General features: G+C 33.6%; 1 protein-coding gene across 1 annotated transcript in view; it reads right to left on the bottom strand.

Annotated features, from left to right (window-relative positions):
* wb (wing blister) overlaps positions 1 to 27,617 on the bottom strand; it is a 139,239-nt gene that overhangs the window by 101,994 nt on the left and 9,628 nt on the right. Inside the window, exon 2 of the mRNA XM_066724823.1 lies at positions 7,630 to 7,931. Within this exon, the coding sequence (XP_066580920.1) occupies positions 7,630 to 7,931 (302 nt within the window). The remainder of the gene's footprint in view (positions 1 to 7,629; positions 7,932 to 27,617) is intronic.

The following is a 27,617-nucleotide window of genomic DNA, read 5'->3' as shown; positions in this document are numbered from 1 at the left end:
TTAAATCATTTTTTTACGACTGTTTTGGGGAATTAAATAACTTTGTAGTTTATTACGGAAGTACTTTAAGCGAATTTTACCGAACGGACACCACGCGGTCTGCCGCGAAGATTTCACCTTCTGGACTTTTGCCAATTTGCTCTTGGCCGGAGTACCGAAACAGAGCTATCGCTAAAATTGCATTACGCCAAGTTTAAGTTTCATTTCCGCTGACAGCGACAACTTTTGATGATAAACGAGCAAGCTGAATTTCTTGAAATTACGCTTCCATATTTATACCCATCGAGAAAAAACAATAGAATGTTTTAAAAATAAAATATTTTGCATAGAGAATTAAGCACTTCGAGGCTGAAATTTTCCTTTATAATTTGGGGCATGGAGTTTTGATGCTTGATGCTGCACCGTTAGCGAACAATTGTTCATTAGAAGAACGAAATTCCAGGTTCTGCATCGGGAGCTGAGCTGGGTGGTCCCGGTTGAAAGATTTTACGACTCGATTCGATGGACGTAGAGGGCAGGGCTTGGAAAGTGGGCCAGGCGTGGCCAATTCAGTCAAATCACAGAATCTAATTGTCACCGAGATCCTTAGCGAAAAATCAGACTTAATTTTAAAGGACTTATGTTCAGGATAAAAGGAACCGGCGCGACAGGTTAATAATGGATTTCGCTGTATGCCATTAGCAATAGTCTTTTGGTCGGGCTAACTTTCGAAGGATTTCTTTCTTCCTGTTCTTTTTTTATTTCTCTCGTCCCCTCCACTTTCTCGAGGAACGCAAAAGGCTCGCCGGAGGGACGGCCCAAGTATGCGAGTACCGTGTACTCACGGTAAGCCTAAATGCCTCCTTGTAGTATAGCCCGACTGAATCAAGTTGAGCCAGTGCACTTTATGGGCCTGGTCTCCACTTATCCTTCCTCGATATAAATTAAAGATTGCCAAAAACTAAACTGCGCCATATACCATACGGGGCGCGATTAATTTATGCCAAACAACAAATCTTCAATTAGTACTGCTGTTCTTTAAATCTGATCGACTTAATAGCAGTATCGATATAACATTTTTACAACAAGGTTTTTTTTTCTTCATAAATCATGAGAATTAGTTTGAACATTATGAACCAAATAATTACTTTGGCTTTCCTACTTAATAAAGTTAACTTTGCAAATTTGTGTAAACTGTTTTTGAATAATGTTTAAAAAAAATTGTTTATACTTAATTCATTGAAAGGTGAGAAATCGCGAAAGAGGGGTTTGGTTCTCGATGCTAGAGTAAGATTTTAGTCGCGTGAATTCATGATCTACCGTCGGCACGTTCTCGCCCTGGATAATCTCGCATTCCGAGTTGGCGCTGGCCAGTCACGAAGTTTCCCGGCTTGAGCCTCGTGCACAATGAGCTGAACGAACGTGGATAATATCTACCGGGCCCCGAAATATCTTAATAACGAGCCTCCACCCTTCTCCTTAAGCCCTCGTTCTCTTCTTGCCTCACCTTGTGCCAGCCGCATCAGCGTGAGATAATAATTCAAGTCGTTGGGGCTCGCGAAGCACGAGCAGCAGATTAAGAAGAAAAAAGAGGGGTGGAGGGGGCAAGAGGGGAGGCTTGAAGAAAAGGGCCTCACGGAATGCGTAAAGCTAAATGCAAGATCACCGAGCAAAGGAAACAAAAGCTGTCCCAGGGAGCAGAAAGACTCTGAAGAGAAAGAAAGGTGAAGAACGAAATATGCTGTTTTTTTTCTTTGCTCCTCTCGCACTCGCTCTCTCTGAAAAAAATTCTTTATCTCCTCATCATTTCGTTTTCCATACTTTTTTTATCACGTTGTTCTAATTATGGTACAGACATGATAAATTTACTAAATATACATTTTTTTCATTTATCGGAACATTTCTTTTACTGTTACAAGTTTTCCTTCAAACATTTTAATCATGTTCCTATCCCACAATATCGCTCCTTGATTAAAATTTCATCCTCCTCGAATAAGAATCATCTGGATTGAGCAACACTATGCTCGTTTAACACTTTTTTGTCTATCCTGGCAAAATTACGAGAATTAATTCCCTTGAAATGAGTCCCCGAGTCCAAGATGCTCGTTCGTTTTTGTCCAAATGATTTTCTGCAGAGTCACGTTGTGTGTGCCGTTTTACCGTTTCCCACGATCACTGGAGATAATTGCGGAAGTATCTGTTAACATTTGTAATGTTAGATAAAGGAGAATGAAAAACTTCCAAACAACAATAATAAATTTAGAAGCTATTTCTGATTACGAGAAGAAGAGAGCGGGTTTTGATTGTAACAATTTTTATACGGAAAGGTATACTTAGCAGAAATACGTAAATATAAAAAGATTTACGAAAAGTACTCGATAATAAATTTATAAAAGATTTATGAGAGAAGGAGGCAAGAAAAATTGTGCAAATGAAAGAGAAGCGTCGGATTAAATCTTATGAAAGGACTTTTATTTCGTAAGCATTGCGTAAAGGAAGATGTTTGAGGGGGGGGGGGCAAAATGGAAGATGAAAAGGAAGTTAAAAAAATGGAAAGTGAGGTCATTCGGGGCGCGATTTTAAGAGTAGTGGTGGGGAGGATTTGGCTTTTTGTTGAAAGCGCGTTACGAATTTACCTCGTAATTCAATTCCCACGGACACTGGCGATAATTACAGGCCGGTGCGATGCTTCTTGCAGCAGCAGCCATCTTTTTGTCCTCTGACGTTCTAAACCATGCTCTCTTCCTCTCTCTGTCCTTTTCCCCCTTTTCTCGCAACATCTTCCTACCACCTACAATATTTTTTACACCCTCTCCAACGATTTCACAGTTCTAAACTTACTTTTCCACACTTTAAAAACTTAAAAGAAACCTGCATCAATGATGAACAAAATTTAACTATATTTATGCTGCGTCGATACATCGCTGCAAATATTGATTTTATTTATCATTTAAATCGAAAGAGTGTGCAAGCTAACAATCCATCTGTCAGTTTTCAGATCTTTTTGACTGCTTGTGAAAACATGCTAACGCGTTGGCTTTTATTAACATTTATATCGAAGAGATATGAATTGGAAGGTTGTATATACGAGTTGGTTGATTTGAACGACTTTGCCTGCAAATCAAGGATGCTTATAGAGACGAAATTGAGAGATTGGGTATTTATCAATTATCACGCCGATGGTGGACGTTGAAGAGGATGATTCATTCGGCATGTCGAGGACCGTGAAATTCTGGAGGGAGCGAGACTTGACTCGTTAATCCACGAACAATGAAGGACATTCGGTTCTGCCTGGCAGACCGAGCCAATCGACTACAGCCTCATCTTTTCTCCCCCTTTCACCGTTCATTTCTACGATGACAACGATGCCAACCATCATTTTCCAATGGATTACAGCTTCGAAGCCTTTGTCGGACTTTAACCAATCCTGTACGTTCTTGGGACGTTAAGAAATAACTATTATTTCTTCAATGATTATCAAGCCAGGAGTTTCAATGACCTCAAAATAACGATTTCTCGAGTCTATTGCTTAAAAACGAATTAACAACCAACTTACTAAATGTGAGATTTTCTCTTGTTGAGTGAGATTTAAAGAATTTCACTAAATTTTAATAATTTAAACAATTTTGCAAGTGTAATTTTACCTGGTACGTGTTTTACAGAATGTCTGCATATTTATTTTCAAAACTTTTTGCACTTGCGCTTTTGATTAAAAGTCTGTAGGTTGTATAACATATATTTGAACGACTGCCCGTATTAGGGATAGAATGTTTTGTACATTTGTAAGTATATGAATAATGAGAGGAGAGTGTGGTCAAAGAGTCAATTACTGGCAGTAGTGTTGCTCCAGTTAGTGAGGAAGGACCTCTATATATATATATATATATATATAGACATAAATAAATTTAAGATGTTTTCAATGAATTAAAATTATTTAAGTTTCCTACGCTGTCAGTCTAATTTACCAGAATAAATTACACTGCAATGAATACGCGATTCTACCCGTTTTTATAGTATAGTTATTTTAAAATCTATTATTACTGTATACTGCGATGACAAATTTTCGTAGTACTATCATTAAAACTTGGTTTGATAAGGGCAAGTGTAAGATATCTGAAAGATTTTTTCGCATCATAAATTCTTCATCCAGACGTATAGTAATAAATTTAGGCAGTTTAACAATGGTAGAGCAGTTGTGCTTACAATGGCACGCCATATAACGAAGCGGAGAAAAAATCAAAGCTGGAAGGCTGACTCTTAAAATTAATAAGTGCAATGAACGTTAACGAGAGTCATAAATAAACGTGCTCTGCTTATCCCTCGATTAGCATAATCAAAGTGAGCGGTTGGAGCTCGTGATTGAAAAATTTCCCAATGAATCCTCAGTCTGCCCTTACCACCCCTTTTTACGGGCAAAGCTGCTCGAGAATTATCAGCAACGAAGGGCGAGACAAACAGTATCGGGCTTTATGCGGAGTATAAAACCAATTCAATTCATTAATTACCATCCGCACGAGAGTGCTTATCGAACCGCAACTACTGCATTTTCTTCATCAGCCGGGACTCGATATTAATCTACCGTGTTATCCTTTAATACATTTGTCAGTTTTTGATACACACACACACACAATTATTATTACCATGATATTTCAGTGGCCTTCCAATTCGTTCGTCAGTATCGCTATCATAAGAATATCATTGAATATGAATTATTATGTGTGATTTATGTTTATTAGCTATAATTTTATACCAATCTATCAAGTTATTATACTATGAATAAAATTAATAATATCAATTATTTATTTCATTAAATTAATAAAATGACATTCAAAAAGTCAAAGAAATAAACGATAAGCAAAATGAAATGGCAAAATATTTTACGAAACAAACAAATATTTATCTCAATCAATAATAGATTTTTATGAATAAAAAGTATTTCATGGAATTGACTAAATATTTATAAAAAGTAAATAAATATCTAGTTCTATAAATTATAAGTATTATACCGAATCAATGAATATTTGTTCTACTTAATCTATTTTATCGTTAAAAAAACTGCTTAAATAATTACTTGCATTATTGAAATACTTTTTTGGATTTCCTACCATTCAAATAAATTAATGTTCGAAATCCACGATTACACCACATAGATATACTCAAATGAACAAATTTTTACTTAATTCAGTTAAATTTTAATTGATTCAACTAATTGCTTTCTTGCGTGTAAACTTAATACATAATTACTATTTTTTTATTATAAATTTATTATCACTATAATGTTTATGTAGGTATAGCTTTTCAGTGTACATATAAATCTCTGATTAATTATTAATTATTTATTATACATATACTTATAACTCGTAACTCCGTATCAAATCTACCATGTTAATCTTTAATACTGCACATATTTCTCGGTCTTCATGGCAGCATACTGCAACGTCATTATTGTAGAATGCAATGAGTACAAGCTTATCGAATTTAAAGATATAAACATGTAAAGACGATTGAATTCGTAATTGAGATACGAAAGGAATTATTTGTATACAGTACTATATTATTTACGTGCAACGTGCAGCGTCATGCCCCACGTTAAATTGGATGAGAATGGAGCAAATTAGACGTTGCGAATACAATTATGATACGCTGAGAATTATTTACGAGTAACGGGCAACATTAGTGGTGGTTGTTAAAATTATGAGGAGTTTAACGTAGCGTCGAGTTAGCAGAATAATTGGCCGATTCATTCATTGGCGATGAAATAAATTGCGGGGGTCAAGTTGGTTTCGAGTGGAAAATTTTCTTTGGTCGATTAAAGAATTGCTGGAGCTTCGTCTTAACGAGGCCCCGGTGGTTTTATTATAAGGATATTATGATAAGGTAGAAGTAAACAGGGATTAATATGCGTGCACGATCCTGTGATTACTCGAGTACGGGGGTGTATCTCCAACGGAAATTAGACTAGCAATTGGTCCTTAATTAGACCTGGAGATCCCACAACCTCTCTCCCTCCCTCCATCCCTTTTACGTATATACCCTAATTATACCTCGAAATTTCGCCTATCTCACTGCTCAACTTATAGTCTCGAGATTAATGTGTCAATTATTCTATGTCCGGTGCATTGCCATAACTCCATTAATTATTATAAAATTACTTTTATCCTACATACAGTATATCATTCCTCCAATTTACTTCTATCACCCTTTTTATTGCTCTTGTCAAACGATAATTATCATTTCGAGACCAGTCTATATTCGTTCCATTGTTGAGGAAAATATAATATGATATTGATCTACCTGTACTCTGTGTGTATAAAATACTATATGATCTATAACATCAGTATAAAATAATTATATTAAAAATCAATATATATGCACACACATAACCAACAATTATTATTGAAGAAGAAAGTATTAGTGTATTTTTGTTATATAAGGTTGACGAAAAACTGGAAATATTGTTTTCTTATCGGTCCATTTGGAAAGCACCTGTTAAATGCTCCTGACAGCCTTTAGGAAAAGGAAATGTTTTTGTTAAAGGCGCGTTTTTCGCCCGTGACCGTTTACCTGCTGCTTGGATTTCCTGGAAAAGGGGAAAGCATTCTCCCTTGTTTCAACTTGTTCACTTCTTTTTAAATAACCTCAAATCTTAGGAATAATTTTTTTATTTTATTATTTTATTGATCAATTTTGTATTATCTTATTATTCACTTTTACTTTTTTTGAAGAGTTATTTTTAAACAAGTCTTTGCTCCACCAAAACTCGAGAAATAAATGTGAGAAAAATTAGAATTGGAATTTAACGGGAGAGAGAAGGGTGACTCTGGGCGTGAAATCAATTTCCTGAAAATAGGGCTAGGTCCCCTTTTTTAGGGACGAGTTATTGCCTTTTAATTTAGATTTTAAAGTGATAAGTGCACAAGAGGCGTGAGAGGTGCTCGGATCTCGTATTCTTCAGATTTAAAAAGGATCATTAAATAATATTTAATTTTTTTTCCAAGCACATTCATTTTTATCGATCCTTATTCTTTCTAAAAACGGTTGAACATTATTTAAGGAAATTATGTCGGCTATTCGGTCAAAGAAATTCTCGTAAGAAATATATTGGGCATAAAGCTATGCACAAAGAAAACAGTAATCCTGCACAATGTTTAAATCAGTTAACGACAAATGTTATAGAATTGGATTAAAAATATTATATTTATATAGATAAAAAAATAAGATATAAATATAATGAAAATAATAAGATATGTTACAAATGTTCTATTTGCTTTTACATTTTCTAGCTGTCAAATATATCAATTATAAAAAAAATTGTATTGTAGCGTTGGTCTCTTTTTGTATATAACTATTAGGTACAATTTTAAACAATTAAAATTTTTTATACACACACATGCCAGTAGACAATGTTGTGCATCTGTTTGTATAGTTAAGTATAAAGTAAATCTACATAAGTTTTTACTAAAACATTTATTTCAATATAAAACATTAATCTTTTTACTGTAATGAAGTTTTGCACTTTATAGTAATTATAAATTAGGTTTGTTCGATTAAAGAAGTTAACGATTAGACAATAAAGGAGACACTTATTTGGTATTTATTGTTGATTATCGACGTTAAATAGAAGATAAATGAATAGAGGGATGAAGGTACCTGTTTAAGGTCCAGGTCAATCGTGACGTATTCGTAGCGTTCACCCCTTTCGAGAGTCGGACTTTGCCACCATCTACCGGGACTCGGAGCCAAAACGTGATGAATACTGTGTCGTTTTCCAGGATCCGGACTTCTGGCATCGCAAACTGTACACCTCGATGACTCCGAAAGTTTGCAAAACGTTTCAAGGCCATCTTCCCCACAGGTTGCATTCACGAAAATTTCTGCTTTCGCTGCCACGTTGAACGCCGACGGAAATAACCCCGCTGCTTTTGTATTCTTGCTTACCAAGTGTCCTTGGGCTGAAAATAAAATCACAGAAATATCTACAAAATAATCAAAGTGAAGCTGATTGAAATAAAATAAAAATTGTATACTAAATCAATTAACAGTATAGGAGACAGGAGCTAAATCGGCTGATTTTTTCATGTACAATTTTCTGTAATATAATTAATAAAAAAGTATTTCACCATATTCAGATAACGACATTGTTTCGAACCAAATCAAATTTTGTTAGTAATATGTATACTAATAATGAAAACGTTTCAATAACATTATTGATATGACCATATTTTACTTCCAATTGTTGACTTTGACCCAAGCCCGATTTAGCTCCAGCCTCCCCTATACATATTACAGTTTATTAATTTCTATTTTTATATTAAATTTTCAAATCTCTACTAATATTTATATAATTTCTTAATATTTTACAACATAAGAGAATTGTATCAAAATTATATTAAATATTTGTATGTACGCATTTATGTAAATATTGTATATTTAAGGTTTAATTACATTGACAAGCTTTCTGGACCTGTTCATATTGAAAGAATCAATGAAAAGTTTTTAAAAGTCGTAATCTTGACAAAGAATATGATGACAGCAAACTGACACATGATAGAGTGCAACGCGGCAATCGCGAGACACAAAATGCACAAACAAGCTGTAACTACGCTACAGTGTCTGAAACAGGTTCAGTGCATCCAGATGCACTCATTATATCGATACATCAACCTGTAAAACTGATGACTATTCTCTTTCATTTCTTATTGTCAGATAGATCAATCATATATGAAATTTACTAAAATGTGTTAAGCTTTGATATGTACACAGACGTAGGTAGAAATATATAAATTTTAACTCAATGATAAATTGACAATAACTAATCTTTATTAGGTAGGATTTAATTAAATAAGCTAATACGAAGAAATAATAATGGAATAATTCTGTACGATACATGTAATTTGATGTAAGTCAAAAATATAAATATATAACCATTTTTTTTCATAACTTGATATGCTACAAGTATATGGATTGAAACATTAGAATGACGTACTGTATAATTAGCTAAATAAGTTTAAATATACACGTATGCATATTCTAAAGTATATTTTCAAATGAAAATGCTGTAGCATGTAAGAAAAGATATTTCAGGCTCTTTATTACATTATCCAAGATTCCTAATATGGTAAGGTTGGTTCCTTGCTCTAATGTGAAAGAGACTCTTTTGATTAATACTAGTAGCTGCCACTCCTCTTGGAAGTCGTTCGTCTGAGAGAAATAACAATTTATCAGAAAGTAAAGAACGTCAAAGATTTTTCTCTTACGGATAGTAGAACTATACAAAGCATCGAAGAAAAAAAAGTGGAATATTGTTCTGTCTAGCATTGTTCAGTACTATTTTAACGACCGAATTGCGAAAGTGTATACCTAGGTGTAAAGTCATTGATTTAATAAAAAAATACAAACAATTAATCATAAACTATATATAAAAACCCAATAAGAACACGTAATAAGCTATCATTTCTTTAATAATTTATATAGAACTTATTTAAAATAAAAAGATCAGTTTACTGATATTGAAATTTACCTGAATTTAGAAATAAATGTTGAGACCAGTAAATATTATTTATTTTAAAAAATAAGAATAAACCATTTATTTGTATTCAATTTTATTAATTGAATGTAAATGTCGAAGAGGAAATAAGTGAATTGATTTATTTCAAACATATTGTTTTTGCAAAGGTAAAGATCTTTCGTCAGGCACATAAACCCTAAATGAAATGAAAAGAGGATGAAATGAATTGAATTCCAGTAGAGAATTATAAATTGAGAAAATTGTACTTTTATAAAAAGGAGTAAGAAACGAAGTTTGTGGATTTCTTTCTCATATGAAGCTACTATAAAGGGTGGAGTCGATTCAGTAGTCGGCGTAGTACTATATAATCCAGAAAAGGAGTGGACATTGTGTTGTGTCTGGGGTCGCGTTCGCGATTATTCCAGCTAGCGTGTCGCGGGAAGTTAAGCCGGCTACGAGTGACTGATTACGACAGAAATAGCCATGCTCCATCTTCCGTTGGCTGGCGCGTGTCCACGTGCGTGCAAACCCACGCATCGTCACGCTGTCTACCTTGAGAATGTTAAACGGTAACAATGAGACACCCAGTATAACAAAATTTTCATTATATCCCTTGTAACGATGATCTCTTCACTAATCATGAGAATATACAAAATATTAAAGATCGAGCTAAATTTGTAATGAGTAAGATTAAATAATAAAATTATCAATAATATTACTATTATGCATATAAAATATTATTATACTATCTTACTGCAATAGAGGATATTTTAAAATTATCTTGATAAAATTTTTGATATATTTTATTGATTGTTTAGTATATAAAGAGAGTTAGATTTATTTGTGACTGAAAGGAATTTGGAAAGAATAAAGAATACAGAGAAGTGCAGGTGAATGAATGTTCTTTCGTGATTTTTCATAACGCCATTAGAAGTGTCCGTCCGGAGGGCAGTGGCCGGTGGTTCCTGCTGGTTCCTGGTGGAACATAGCAGGAACGATGGGACTATTAGTCATAAGGACCACCGTGCGTGTGGCCCCTGGCATGTGGCCTGGCCTCGCCAGGATATTTTGTAAACAGTTTGTCGCGCCCAAACCACTTCGGCCTTTTAAAGAAACACTAAAACCTTCTAGTCGGTTGCCTTTCATAGAAAAATCCTCTCTTTCGCTCGTCAAATTTCCAAAGGTTTGCGTCCCAATCTCTCTTATTAACGAAAATGCACCATATTTAATAACCTCGCTTTGCTAAATTTTTAAAAAATGTTTCAAAACTCATTATTTATTATTCTAATAAAATTAAAAAATTAATTCGGGTGAATTATGACTTTTATGCAACCTTGTTGCAATGTTGAGTATCTATCGAAGAGTTCGTTTCTGTTTCACAACAGAGCGGTATGATAAGTTAGAGTGGAGAGCTAGAGTAGAGGGTGTGACGCAGTTGTCACAATACGATAGAATTTCAAGTGTTTTAACAATAGTTCAACTACATACATACATATCGAGCGTTGATAATTGAACAGGAAGCGTTTACGAGATTGGTTTCTAGGCGAAAAAAGGATCGCGTGCAGAAATAAGGAGAGCAAAATATTCTAGGCGACAGCGTATGAGTCATGCGGTTACGGTTTGTTGGACGATGAAATGTTCGAGGAGCCCTCTTCTTGAAGGATTTCACCTGACCGGAGGCTAATCGGGTCAACGCAGTAACGTTCCACCCTTCCACTTTGCCATTTAATTTATCGCCGACAAGAGCATAAATTTTCCTGAAATTGTTTCCTCAGCAGGAGTTCGACCATTTTTTCTTTACTTAATTATATCAATATTACCTTACAAAATCTTTGAAATGTTTCTTTTTTCATTTTCATACATTTTGCAGCAATTCCGTAAGGGAATATTGTGACTGAAGAATTTTTCACTGAATCCAATTAATAGCGGAATAAATACAGCAAGAAATTGTATTGAATTGATCAATTTCATTTGTTCAACGAGAATAAATAGGTAATCATTCATTGGAGCAATAACGAATGCACTTTACAATTTTTCAATAAACGCTTTATAATACATCAATTATTTGTACATAAAGCTTTTGATTGAATTACTTTTGTAAAATATACAATGAAAATTTGATGTCATAATGTCCAATTTATATTTTCAGATTAATCATTATTTTAAGAAGCGAGAATGCGAATAATATATGTGAATGTGAGAATTTAGTGATCAGTAAAATTTCATATTAATATTTGTTATATTCATCAAAGAAACTCCATTGTCAGGATAAAATGAAGTTGATACTGATGTACAAATTTTCTCTGTCTGGAAAATTAGTTCAAAAAAATTTTGAGAAACAGCATTATTTTCACCTAAACAGAAGTTAATTGACTGACAGCATGCAGCAAAACGATTCAGTCTCGCTTCTTTACGATAGAATTTATTATCGTTAGTAGCATAAACTTTCCCAGATTTTTCTCCTTCGTTTTCAGCATGAATTTATTTTGATCGTACCGAAATAAATAGTGTAACATGAATATCCAGATGTTTTTCACTTAAAAGCCATATTATATACATAAATTTATCGTTTTACCTATCACATAAATTTCCGGAAGATTTTTAAATCTACAAAATATTTATATAAGAAAGTACGAATAGAAATGGCTTAAATAAAATTGACGAAATAACAGCTTGTTAGGTTATTGATTATTAGAATAGCTTGTAGTTGGTGAGCTACATGTAACGTCATAGAAGAACAAAAAAATAAAAAATTCACAATTGGCCCCATATGATGAATGCCGCTCTGAAGAATTTACCAATTTCTTGTCTGGCAATTCTGGTTCGAATGGACATGGCGCTTAACATTCAGTTTGAAACCAATTGATGTATGCATAACAGATCAGAAACATTCCTAAAACGTTCCTACACTCATTTTGACTCTTTGGAACATTCTACGAATCTGTTAGAAGCGTTTGTGACACTATATGCGTTTTGTAGCTGTATATCTTTTGCTGCATCATTTGCATCTTCTGTGTTTTACTTCGTTAAAACTGTGCTTTGGTGGTAGTAAACATTGCATTGTATTTTGCGATTTGAAAATGTCACAGAAAACAGCAAAAGTCACAGTTGAACACACATGATGGACGCCTTTATGAAGGATATAGCATTTCTGCAGAGTGTTGTTGCGCTTGAAATTTCCATTTATCTTCGACTAATGTCCATGTGCATCGTGGAAACTGTGGAAAAGGAATGGCGCGAAATTCTCAGTTTCTGACTGTGGCATCCTTTACCTATTTATCGTTAAAACGATGCTTTGTTGACAGTAGGCACTTTACCATTTCAAGACGATGCACATTCTCATCGAACAAGCTCCCATTTAATGTTTTGAGACACGCTACTACCTCAATTTCATCACACTTTTTTTATTTAACTTATAGTTGACACATTCAGGTCATACTTTTTGTACTATTGTGTTACTTTAATGATAAGAGAGAAGACACGCAGAATATAAGCAACTAACCGAGAAGGTATAACTGTTTATTATATATAAAGGCTATAAATAAACTTGAAAATACTGGAGTCTCTTAGAAAAAATGTATTTTTCACAATCCTTTTGTGATAATCACTTCAAAATTAATATTCCACAGTTTTTTTAATCGCTGATTACAAATGCGATATTAGATTTTCAAAATTTAAAATATCTGCTTAACTATATGGTGGAGAATATGTTAAAAAGTATTCAGATTCAAATGCAATTTGTTACTGGAGACTTTCTATAGCGCTGATTACAAATTTAAAACTTCAATTTTTCACTTCATAATGGCAGAATTAATATAGAGAAAAAGTGATTAGAATCAAATTAAATCTGATTAAATTTCATCATTAATCGGATCAAACTGAACAACAATCATTTTAAATATTCCAATTTTAAACTTTAAATTAGCAATCAACCACCTCAAAAATTTCTGAGTAATAAATTTTAATTGGATAGACATAACAAAAAAAGAGAATCTTTTTTTTTCAGCCCCTTTGATGATTTTTATACTTAAGGCTGTAGTAGTACCTGCTTAATAATTAAATCTATTCATTCAAGTACATCATTATAGATAGGCATACTTCCGCGTAATTCAGAGAAAGTCCAAATGAAACAAAGTTCTTATAGCCCGGCAATGTTTTCACCTAACTCCTTCTTTGTTTTAAATACGAAAACATTTTTATCAATGTCATTGCATGGGTTAAACTTAGAAAATACAGTCACCCTCCATCACTTATAATATATATATATAGTAGTATCCGGGAATGAAAAAGTTAATATTTAATGAAACCAGTAGTAAAATTTGCATTTTCCAGACTACGGAGGGAAACTCACGACTGAAAGTTTTAGAATCATATTAATTTTAAACCCAATGTTAAATTGCTTTAAATGCGGTTTCTTACATAAATCTCTTTATTATTATAGAGAGTAATGTTATGGTTAAATCCTATGTACCTCACTATTTATGAAAAACCAAAGACTATTTGTAATAGAGAAGAGCAAATTGAGATCGGAGTATCTATAAAAGTAAAAGATGAAATAAGGTGCAACCTCGTAAACAGTATTTGTAGGCCGTTGCATACGCGATATTTTCCCATTTCCTTATACTAACGTTTCATCCGTATAGCTACTAGCGAAACCCACTCGATTTCCAGGTTTTCATGGATGCCTGAAATTATTATGAAATCACTAATCCTACTTGTGATCGTTGCCCGACAACGATTGTTCTAAATTATCCATATATTCTATGCAAAATCAGCCAATAATAAAGTATTTCAATTTTATTGACGTGGAGGTCAGAAATTTGAACGAGGAACAATATTATAGGAAATGTAAATTTTTACTCAACTTGTTCGTTAAGAATGTAGTTTTAGGATATTAACATCTGAAAAAGTTCACCGATGGTTTGATTACCATTTGTTTTTAGCATATACATAGAAGTGGTTGTTCCACCTGTGACGGCTGTGGCGCGGTACGTCTATTTTAAAATTAGTGGATGAATGAGAAAGCGAGGGGAAAACAATCCAGTTAACACCGATCAGGTATTTTAAAAGACTTATGCAATTATCGAAATAATTGCTAAAATATTAAAGTTTCGTATATAAATTTTTGTATCCAATATATACTAGGTGTTATTATTGCAGTTTTCAGTTTATTGCAGATCTTAATTATAATCACACCCTGTATATTTAATAGACAACATTTAAAGTAAGAGTTACTTCACTTTGCAAATTAATTTTACAATATGACATACTTCGTTGTTTATTTTTTGGAAACTGTAACGAGACGTTTACTCCGCTGCTACTCCATGTACGATACCGCGTAGTGGGGGGAGTCTACAGTGCAAGTGCCGATACCGCGGCCTGCACTGTACAGCGTGCGGAGTATAACGGACTCGGAGTATACCTCCCTACCTTGCCAGACTGGCCGTTCGGAGCGCCACCGTCGCCGTCTCCGAGCCTCGGACGTGTATACATATAAAGCCGAGTGAGGCCGAGCTTGAGCCGAGCAGCGGCCAGCGAGCAGCCAGCAGGTCCGTGCCATCCGTGAGGTCCGTCCCGTATCCAGGAGCTCTCCGGATACAGTCCTATCCCCGACCACGCAGGAGTTCTCCGCGTACTTCTATCTCCGCTTAGGAGTTCTCCGAGCAGTCCTGGTGCAGAAGTTCTCTGCACCGTCTGAACTGGTCCGACCACCGCCCCGCCGTACTAACGCCATGTCCAGGAGTTCTCCGGACCGCTGGCAATTATTTTCAGGTTATGGCATAAGCCGCCATCTTGCTGTCAACCGAAGGCCCCTCCGTGTGGCCACCGACCGCCCCGCCGCCTACCGTAGTCCCGCCGTGAGGCTACCGACAAATGCGCCACCCGCGGGCGAATATATAAAACCCGGACCGTAGTTTGTAAGTACACACCTGCAGCTGCAGAACACACACATAAACACGAATAGGTTAAGTAATTGTATAAGCTTTGTAATATACCGTGTGCATATTTCTTAGTATATGATAAACTATATTATATAACCGAACATTGAGCTTGTCCATATTATTTTGATCCCTCTCAGTCAAAAAGAACCGGACGGTTTGTAGCGACTAAAACTCGCTAGAAAAAGACGTCGCAAAACTTTGCATGTCATTTAAAAGTAAGCTTTAGTGCTTTTAATAGATACATTTTCTAATGCGCCATATTTGTTATCCAGCGAAACTAAATAATTATTATCTTACTAACTATTTCCTTCACTCCATAATTTTTCAAAAAACCACGTAACACATAAGCGCCATATATAGACTTATGTAGAAGGGTAGCGCACGATTTAAGAAGTTGCGAAACTAATTATGTAGGTTTAATCTGGATGAATGAATAATTGTAGTTGTATGAGACCTATACGCTTTTGCAACGGATTTAAATAAAACCCAAATATTTGAAAACTTTCGCCCCAGCAGTAGCACCATCTGAGGAGATGCCTGGATAAATTTGGATATTTCTTGATTCGATACACACATCGTTTATTCTGATAGTAAATAGGATATTTATTATATAAAACCCTTAACTGCAGCCGTGCTCTGTTTGTTAACTAATTTGGTGATCCCTAATGCAACCACCAGGTTAAATAAGAGAATGCGCGCTAATGCTGAACCACACGACTGCTTGGGCCACCCGAGGGCGTCGCTCGAAGAAAAACTCATTACCAAAATGAATAGTTCTCACTTGCTATGCCCCCTGTGGACATACTTGTGGCAGCATGAAACTTTCCTTCTCCTGTTCACAAATTTACCGACTATGATGAACACGGGGATGGGAAACATGATACAATGTTACGATTTCGGTTTGCTTTGTATCAATGGTCTGGAAGTTACTTTGTTGTATAAGTCTGAAAACTACCAGAAACTGTGGAGCACTCGTCGACCTGATTCGTAATCTTTTACTTGCCGTTCAAAAAGAGCACCCCCAATAGCAAAAATATTATGGGATATCCTAAATGAATATGAAGAAAGATAAAATTCTTCATCAAGAGGAAGAAAGTAGCAAGAGACAAAATAGGGCAGCGTATTGTATACAATAGATTAAATATGGATAAAGGTATAATATTTCATATGCGTGAGCGGAAACTGTTGATCGAGAGTCTTCTAATTTGAATTGCCAGTTTAATTGCAGTCCCGACAAAGCTAAGTTGCAATACCTGAGCATGACTCTTACATTCCTTTCAAGTGTTAGACTCCTGTCTTGTAGCTCACGCTCTTGCAACCACAGCTATCCTACAAATCTCAAATACGTGATACCAACAATAATTGAGCATTTTATTAACTACACACTAGAAACCCTACTCATTGCTACCTGCTTTTACGCTTCTCATCCAGATTTTAACTACCAATACTTAAATATATGTTTATCCTTTGATTTCCTCAAACGCGATCACTTCTCTATGTTTCCTATTTCTTTATTTTACTCCACCTTTATATCAATGTAATGTTAATTAATTTAAAATTGTAGCCTACAAAAATATTAATTTATTAATATTTTTAGGAATAATTTGTTAATCACTGATCTTGCTTAATTCTTTTCTTATTTTATTTCTTTTTAATGCGTCGACTAAGTAATTTAGTAAAATTCGTAAGATAAATCACACTTTCTGAAAAATGGTAGTAGTCAAGTGTGCACGTGGTAGTCAGATGTTTCGCGATCGTCGCGAAATAATTGGATGCACGTTAAAGTCGCACGCTGTAGCATCGATAATTAGAAGCGAACTGACATCAGACAACGAGGCAATTAAATGGATTAATCGACGTCGAGTCGCTGGTGAACTATCATCTTTTATCTTCTTTTCACGCTACCCACACTAAATCACCACATAAACACTATCTCTCCTTCTTGTCCTAAGAATTTCATGCAACAAATTTAACGAGCAAATTATTCCTTCAACGCTCGCAAGTTAGTCTAAAAAAAGTTTTGTCTCCAAATATCTTAAAAATCGAAGAAATAATATAATAAAAAATTGTATAATTACGAGATTTTCAATCTACATGATCAAATTAACGAGCATTACATTTCTTTCCAGAATCTGATTATTTGCTTGTGTGCAGAGATTACAATAAGGATACAGTAGGAGTTCATATGTGTTTCTCTGTCTCTCATTCTCCAAATGTATATTATTCATTTAAACAAGTTTAATAAGAAATCACTTTATCGTCGTCCGTCATTTGGGCAAAGATCAATTAATTTCTATATCTAAAACATGAAATTTTTATAATGATAATCCGAAAAATTAGGCAATTGTAAATTTGGCAATGAATGATTGAACTTATAAGCATTGAATATTTTACTGCCATTTAGTTAGTTGCTTTATGCAGAGAGTGCAATGAGGATGCAGCATGTGTCTGGCTACTGAATCGCAGTGGATGTTTATAGAAAGTAATTGACACTGATAAACAGTGGAAGTTGGTAGTGGGTGTTGGAGGTACTTGACTAGATGAGCCGATGACAGGAGGCACGCCAGTCTGAATGAAGAAAATTGACTCGACGGAGACGGTCTCGAATAGGTATATCTGTGAAGAATTCTTTAGATCGTGAATGTAAAGGATCGTGAACCGTGGAAAATTGTCTATAGAGACGAAGAATGGGAAATTGGTCACAAATGCAATAACAGCCATAGAGATCTCAAGGTTTCCTTAAACCCTCTCTGAATAGTGTGGAATTCGGAAGTTTAAGGAGATACACTAAAGAAATAGAGACTTCAGTGGTTGCTTAAATCTGTCCTACTAGATAATACTGAAAAGGTTGAGCGTATAAGTACAGGAGTAGAGTATATACAATAAGGGAAAGGCATATGCAAACATAAAAATATCAAAATTTTAATTAGACTCCTTATTGAATGGTCTGAAATTCAAGTCTGCAGATTTCTAGGAAATAAGACTTTAAATACTGTTTAAATCCATCTGGTCAACACTGAGATTTGAACGTAAGTAAAGAGTAGTAAATTACTGTCGAGTTCTACTGAATTTGGAAGAAAGAAAAAATACAAAATGGTAAAAGTCCGTGTGTATGTGTGTGTGTGATTACGAACGCAATAATGTAAAAGAAGGACACGCGTAGTCATTAAAATCTCTGGGTTTTCTTTGATCCCACTTGCACATTCTAGAATTTTTAAGTCATAATGGACACTGAAGGCACCGGGAAAATATCTAGAGATTTTGAAGGTTGTTTAAATCTTTCTAGAAAATACTAAGAGAGGAACGTAGAAAAGTAACTAAGTAAGGGATCTACTGATTTTACAGAGAACGAAAAATTGGAAATTAGTCACGATCGTAATAATATAATGGAATGGCACGTGTAGCTATAGAGATTCATAGGTTTTGTTTAGACCCCCTTGGTACAGTCTGAATGGAATTCCGAAATCTCTGGATACATAGAGAACCGGGAGAAACACCTCGAAGGTCCTTAAACCTATCTAGAGAAGACCAAAGGTGCCTTTCAGACCTCCCCTCTACTACCAAACGACCTTATCCCTCATTCCTTTTTGCAGAACCAGAAGACCCCGAGCGTCCAAAGAATACTTCAAAGTTTCGTCACCTTCTCTTAAGATCCTAAAAACACTTTAAAGACACTCTTATCCCATTCAAACTACCCAGTGCCTGCAACATTTACCGCTACCTGTAAATGCACCTTGAAAATCACTTTTGCCCATTTCAAAGATTTTCCTTTTACTTTACGACCCTCTCTACTGCATGTATCCGGATCTTTGCACGGTTTTTCCTTCACTTGCCAACATCCACATTCCTACTTCAAGACTTTCCTACCTGTCGTCAGCCTACTTCGTTTTCGGCTATGCTTCTGTTTTGCACTATACTGTTTTTCTAACTTCAATTTGTAGCATAAGAAAAAAAATCTGAGTTCGTAGTTCATCATTCTTATTCATAAATCAATTAATACGCTTATCGGGGCCTTGAAAATCTACATGGTAGCAGTCAGATGAGAATATGTAGCTGTATACATAAACAAAGATAGTTCGGCAAAAGTGACACAATTGACCGATAGGCACCGCTGATATTATGCATATGCATCACTACACATTCATAATCTAATGCTACTGTATAGGTGTGCACATAGAGAATTATACCTATACCTGTTAAAATATAAAACTCGTAATGTTATGAATTTGTAAGGTGTCTGATTAGTTCTTAGCTAACCGACAAATTAATATAAAGCGAAACATTGAATTAAATTCTTGTACTATTTTTTTATTTGACAATTAAATAGAAAGTTATTAAGTATTAAAAATTCCTTATTCCAAGGATTCCTATTACTAATGCTATTTATTTACCTGCTACTATTGGCCAGACTTCGTTTGGACAATCTGGAAAATAGTGTTTCTATAGGCTAAATAGAAGATGGTATGAGATATTTATTTTTAAAGTCATTCGTTGCAATATGATTTATCAGGACAAGAATAAGAAGAGTAAGCTTTGTAGTTGCATTATTTTGATGGAAAATGTGTTAGAAAATTACAGAGAGTTGCAATGGAAAATTATGGGGAATGAGCTGATTTAGATTAGCCTAAGGCAATAGATGGGAGGTTTTTGCATCAGTCTGGCAGAATGTCAAATGTCAGGCTTTATCGTTTTCACGTAATTCTTCCCACGGAAAAGTCATGGTGCTGCTTGCTTGTTATCCGCTTGAGAACCACTTGTTACAAGGAGCAGGACCCCATAAGTCTCGCGAAGTGGCTGATTACACACACGCACACATACACAAATGACTAACACAGCATTATCTACACCGTAACTGTCGCACAATGCACCTACTCGATTATCCAAGGAATGCAATTACCGTGGATCTTTTTTTTCTCTTCGTACCCTAGCATTCTCAAATTATACTTCATCTCCCACCCCTCAGCCTTTTTAAAAAACCCTTTCTGAAAGTTCTTTCGATATTTAATTTATTTAAATTAATTATAAAGTTTAACGACTGAGATAATCATCAAATCGATTCATCATTCTTCCTAAAGGTTTGTATTATATCAAGATTACAGGAATAGAAATTCTGACGGTGCTCTCTTTCTTTTCCTTCCCACCCTAAGATTTTCAAATAAAACTTTATTAACAATTTTCTTTCTATATACAAAGATTTATTTAAAGTTCATTCAATTACCTTTAATTTTTATTAATTAATTTTAACTCTTATCCAGTGAAATAATTACTAAAGCGATTAATCATTCTTCCCATGCAGAGGTTTCTATTGTGTTGTTTATCAAGATTGGAGAGGAATAGAAATTCTATAGATCCTTTAAATCCTTTTCTTCCTTTCCACTCTGCTTTCCTCAAAGTATACTTTATCCACCCCTCTTTCATAAAACCCTTTCTAAAGTTCATTCAATTATCTTTAAATTTGATGTATTAATTATAAACATTACCGGATAAAATAATCAGCAGATCGATCAATCATTCTTCCCAGGTGTTTCTATTGTATCAATATTGGAGGAATAGAGACGTCTGAATTTTACACTCATGATTTATATTATAATGGCTATTAATTTCTCGTGGTGAAAGATCATCGAGTTTTCTTACCGCGGGCAGTATAACAACGCCACCATCAATTCTAACCTGTTAGAATATTCTCAATATGTATATACTCTACATTCACAGAATATTTCGTTACATTCAATAATTTCTTTTTTCATTAGGATAAAAATGGGCTTTTTTGCAGCAATTTATGCAGTTTTATATATTTTTATTATTAAACTACAAAAATTTATGTAAATATTTTGAAGTGGAGCGATAACAGACTCAATTTATCATCTTATTTAAGATCCTTTTACGATTGGAGAAATGGAAATGTTTGAGTTACCTCTTATGTGATTCGTTTTGCAGCAGCTACTAAATCATCAAATGAAAGATCTTCTAATATTTTCTTGCTAGAGGTTCTTCGCGGAATTAGTCACACTATCATTCATATTACCGTATAATTAGCTATACGTTATAGTAATTCATATTGTAAGCACTGTTTCAATACCTAAACTTCTATGCAAATAATCGGAAAGAAAAATAATCTACAACGAGCTCTACACATCCATAAGTCTATTATATATTGTATGTAATACAATAACCATTGATACTTGCAATAATAATGACAAGAAAGATTAAATAATAGTTACAAAATAAATAATTTTATAACTGAATATTTAAATATATTATCATTTAGTTTTCTTATCTATATACCAATTTACTATTTCAACAAAAATTAAATAATATCATGACTTTAGGGTTAATAATTATGATAAAAAAGTATATATTTAGCGCCTTTATTTTTTATAAATGATTTAACGAGATGGCGTAATAAATAAATAGATAAACTATAATCCAAAAGTAAAATTGCTAATTCTCATATGATTTTCCAATTCACGAAGCAGTTTGGTAAACAAAAATTATTCGATAATAAGAAATTAGAATAATTAATTTGTCACATAGATAATAATTAGTAATAATATTCTGTATAGAGAGAGATAAGTTAAAAATGACAGCAGGATAATAGATGATATAGATAAATTATTTTCTAAGAGTATAATAGCGTTGATTTGTAGAAATTCAGTTCGGTATTTTTAGTCTTATCATCGCCATCAAACCTGATTTAGGAGGTCGCTGAAAGTTCATGAGTGTCTGGTTTCTAATAGGTTAGAGCAAAAGCTTGATGCTTAAAGAGGAATAATGTGAGAGACGGCAGCGTAAACTGGGATATTCTGCGAGAAATCGACTAATGATGCACGACTGGGGCTTCCCGCAGTGAATATCGGGTTGAAAATGAAAACCTGTCCACGTTATAATTAATGCATGGCGTCAGACGATCCATCCGATTAATCAGGTCCTCACTGGTCATTCGCTATCATCGAGCAACCTTATATTGATAAAAAATCTTCTGTTGTGAAACAAAAAAATAAGAAATATGCCATTGAGTAGGTAATTAATACATTTATTTAAGGTACTGATTGCCCGTTTTATTATTTCGTATACCATAAAACAAAAGTATTTCAGCTTTTTTTGTAAAACTTATAAATTATAAATTGCATACTAATAAATAAATATAAACATTTTTTGTGATAATATAATTGAAGATATGTTTGAAAGATAGAGTTAAGCTACATTTTCAATATTTTAAGTTAATTAACACTAAAGTTTTATCGTATTGTATATATTATATACCATATAACGCGTTTGGCATCAGAAAACTCAAAGGAAATAAGAAATCTAAGAGGATTATAGCTTTTCATTAAGGGATAATATATAGAATTCTGAAAAAATTCATTAAATTATTTGTACATAAATCGAATTTATTTCCTTCTTTTATTTTTGTCTTCAGTTCATGTCCAAGTAAACTGTTAAGGAACAATTTTTTAGATATAAGTTATATGATATATAACCTAATAACAAGGATATAACCATAAATTATGCCTTAATATAATCAAATGTTAATATACACAAATAAGATAAAGCCTCGAGATAGAATATAAAATTCATTTAGCCTTGTAAATAAAAGAGATATATCAATTTTTAACGAAAGATCTCTCAGAATGTGAATATTAAGAAATTTAAAATTGTACCATTCAAAGAATTGACATCATTTATAGGTCAAGCAATTTTCTTATGTAGTTGTGCTTGTGCTCTGGGGGGAGGGGAGGATTAAGTATCTCACTCCGAATAGTCTGGATTACAAAAATGATCAAAACTATAACGTTGCAAATTTACACTTTTGCTTTACAGTATACGATTTATCACGATTTTTTTCTAATATCTTGTCTAATCAATATAAATATTGGAATAATACATTAAGATTTGTTGTTTTTTTTATATAATAACCATAGAAATAGGAATAAAATATTTGTAAAAGTTTTTATCTAAGGTTTAGAAATTCTTAAATAAAGAGTATCGGGAGCATCTGGCAACACTTCCGGTCTGCCCCATTTACGAGACACTCGCGAATATCCTTTATGACCGAGCTACCTTCGACTTCCGGTACAATCAAATAATAACGACGAAAAGAAGACTGAGAACTTCCGCTACTGCACAACTATATCGCAAAGCACAGAAAGCCTGATTTTTGTCTCTCCTCAAGGCCCATTATATTTTTATAGAATTTTATATGCCATGCTGTAATATCAATTTTGGCTCCAGCGACTTTTCCGCTTTAATGATCGCTGTGATTCATAACGTTCTACAAATAAACAGGGCTATTATTAAATAAGCCATTCCCTTTTTTCAAGAATTTTACAGTTTCTTCTATTTATGATTACCTGAATTTAAAACCAGAGAAAGAAGGAGTGAGTGACTAAACTTGATGTAAAAATTCACAAAAGTTTTTATGCAGGCTGTAACAACTATATTAAAGTACTTTTTCCTGTTTCAGGAAAATAATTACTATACCCAAGAAAGTTTATCTATATTCCCATATACCTATATTCTAAATGCGATGTAAAAATAAAATTGTGAACATTCATTAAATAGACTGTTACTTTATTATACACATAGAGATATCAGACTAATTAACGGTAAACCGAAAAGATGACAGCATTTGCTGCATTTATTTTTGACTAAATTTCTATTTTAATTTGCAAATGAATCCAAGAAGAATAGCTGAAGGAATGCAACAACAGATGCTTGATCTTTCTCAGACCTGTTCAGTCTAATGCTTGTGATTAAACTCGATAGAGGAAACTTAAAGAGGCTTTGGCTACCACTCGACTATACATACGCTTCCAGCGCTGTAATTACTCCCGACTGACTTCAGTATGCCTCCATTCCCTAACTACCGCAATGAAAACCTCTGAAAAAATATCCAAGATTTTCCCTTCACACTTTATAATGAGAGTACCAACAAGCTGCCAACAAAAATTCATGTCTTCACTTGAAAGACTATATATTTATATACCTAAAGGAAATGCTGCAGAGTAAATACTTTTATACGAAGCATTAACAATATTTATTAATTTTTATGCACACTATTTGGTACAATAAAATTGCAGAAATCTGTGAATAAAAGAGTTAAGTGATAATTTTCAAAATTGAACATATTTTAACCATAGTAGACCTTGTTTTATCTAGATTTTTTCAGATACTAACGAATTGAATAAAGTTTTGGTTTTTCAGATTTATCTTCGGAAATATATTAGCTGATGAATGAGTTAAAGGCAATCAGCTGTTTCTAATAGTAAACAAAAAAGGTGAATTATTTTATGATGAATATTCTGATACGCATAAAACTTTAAATCATTGAGGGTTTCAATTGTGAATGTAATAAATAAATTCTTCGCGCGAGTTTTCTTCACGAGAATAAACAAAGGAACGTATGTTCTTTCTTTCATAATGATCCTCAAAAGATTTAATCTCGTATGTCCATATATGTATAATGACACAATAATAATCGAATAATAATATCTAACTGTACACGCGCGCGTGCGTATACGAAGAGTCTTCTAGAAAAATGAAAAAATTTACCGATAAGTAGCGTCAATTTTATGCATATATGCACCGCTACACATTCTCATTATAATGCTACTATGTTGATATGCACATAGCGAATAGAGACCGATCGATTATAAAATTCATTACATGGATCGAATCGTTTTTGGAAGTTGAAAATTACGAAGCTCGGAGGAAAATTTGGTGATTAATAATCTGGTTGGCTTATGTGCGAAATATTAATAGCAGTCGTAGAACTTTCCAAACTCCGTTGATGTGATCGTTATCCGTTCCTGTCGGCAGAAAACACCGAAGCATGCTTTGTCGGAATACAAATTGTCCCGAAGACACACACGATTAAGTTCGATAACGATCGACAAGCTGTCGTCAACAGTCTCACCCCCATAATCTCATCGAATCATTTTGCTTCAAAGTGCAGAATTCCTTCCTTCCATCACGCGAATTTTCGGTAACTGCCTCTGATCGCTGCACGACGAGAAACATCTTTAAGACGATTACTGATCGTAGTCTTTCTTTTATTATTTAATTTTCTTTAGTCTAAATTTATTTAATATCTGTCATAGTTTCCATGCAGTAACTACAATTTTATTATTATTGAAAATGCTAAGTATTTTATGTTCAAATTTAGCTCAGCTATATCTACACATATTTTTTTCATCAACGTTGTAAGAAAGCTCCAATTCGTTGGTTTCTTAACTATCTTTTCAAATTTGATTCGTAACATTGAAAACATTCTTCATATGATTGTGTAAAACGTCAATGGAGTTATGTACGCGTAGACGTATAGTTATCAGTTCAGTCTACACATAATTTATTTGTCAATATTGTAAGAAACCTCTAATTCCTTAATTCTTTAAGAATTTGTTCAAACTTTGATCGCTTATACCATAAAATATGACCAATTTTAGAGAATAAAATTATACGCGTAGACTCCGAATTCTAAATATCCTTTTACAAATTCCGACCTTCTTTGTGAAATAAACTTTATATCATAAATTCTTGAAACATATAATACGATATAACAAAAGTCTAATTATTGCCTTTGAGCTTTCTTTTTTTCATCTATTTTAATATTGCTACAGTACTGTCAATGCTTTGTATTTATATTGTGAAACGAGAAGAAATTCTGCGTTTAAGCAATTGACATGACTGCAATCGGTTGCACGATAATTACTATAGTATAGCGTAGTGCATTTAACGGGTGCACTTGACTGCACTCATGATGCACTTGACTAGCAAAAGACTTAATCGCTTCAAAGTGTTGGGTGTAAACAGCTCTTCAAGGGCTTCCACTGTCGATTATTTTGTGCACACTATTATATTATACATAAAAAGATAAGACTTATTAGTGCAATGAATAAAAGAGGCAATACTCGTGGCTATAACAATTTTTGTGTTCTTTTTTAACGTAACACGATACGGATAACAAATGTGGAAGAACACTCTGGACCCGGAAATACCGTACCCTGCAGGTTATAAGTACCATTGAGCTGTACCAGAGAATACCGTGCAATTAGTTGAAGATACAGCCATAATAACTACTTTAAAAGCCAACATGGTCTACCTTCGACAATTGTACAGTACATACCTATACCTAATATATATATAGATATAGCTATGTTATTAAAACGTATCACTGCATACTTCTGAAAACTGTTAATTAAAAATCTAACTTGATTGCTTATTATTTGGATAGAAATCAACAGATTTTATTAATAATAAAAATTTAAGTCAATATTGTTTTTGTTGACAGAATGATTTATCCCGTAGAAAATTGATCAAGATATATGTTGCACGATGGTGATTTTCTTTGAGGATTTTTCTTAGGTTTTCAGTAGAGGGAGAAAGCGAAGAGGATGTAAAGAGATAGGAAAGGAAGGGAAATGAGAGTAGTTGGTGGAGGATCTGATATAAATAGCCTCTACTTACTTACGAGAGCAGAGAGTTTGCTGGCTTAATGCGACATTGCAATCGGCGAGTGTCGCCAGCCGAACGCCAACTCGTCGAGCTCCACAGAAGTATTATATGAATCACGGCCACGGCTATTCCGGCCATGAAACATAAATAATGTCACCTAACCATTTCACCATTCACATCTACCATCGATATCCAACATTAGTTTAATCGTAATTATTTTAAATATGTATTTAATTTAACTTTTCAAATTTTAACGATTCATAAAGTTCAGGCTATAACTGTATGTTTTGTGTAAACGAATTTATTATTTTTAATATTATCATATATAATATTTTAACTAATAATCGTCTCGCTATTTACTTCCACCATTCATGTCAGCGTATGATTCTCTCGTAATTTTTTAATACGTATATAAGTATCTTAATTAGTACTCTTTGAATATTAACCATTTTTATCAATTTTATATTATAAATAAGTATACTTTTTTTTTCATTATTTTTATATACAATTTCAACTAATGGTTTTACGAATTACTTTTATTATCGACATTTGCCATTATTTTAATCGTAATTATTTCCAGCGTATATACTTAGCTCTCCAATTCTTAATCAATCATCAATTTCATAAATTCCTTAATTGTTTTATCGAAAACTTTAAATTATTACCATTATTCCTTAATATTATGGTATAATTTTAATCATCTGTTTTGTTATTTCCATATCTGCCATCAATGA

Source organism: Prorops nasuta, unplaced genomic scaffold, assembly GCF_024137725.1.
Source record: "Prorops nasuta isolate Cenicafe-Biocafe unplaced genomic scaffold, Cenicafe_Pnas_1.2 PNAS00003, whole genome shotgun sequence".
In the NCBI taxonomy this organism is placed as follows: domain Eukaryota; kingdom Metazoa; phylum Arthropoda; class Insecta; order Hymenoptera; family Bethylidae; genus Prorops; species Prorops nasuta.
The sequence above is the reverse complement of the archived record's forward strand: the minus strand, read 5'-3'. Positions and strand labels throughout refer to the sequence as shown.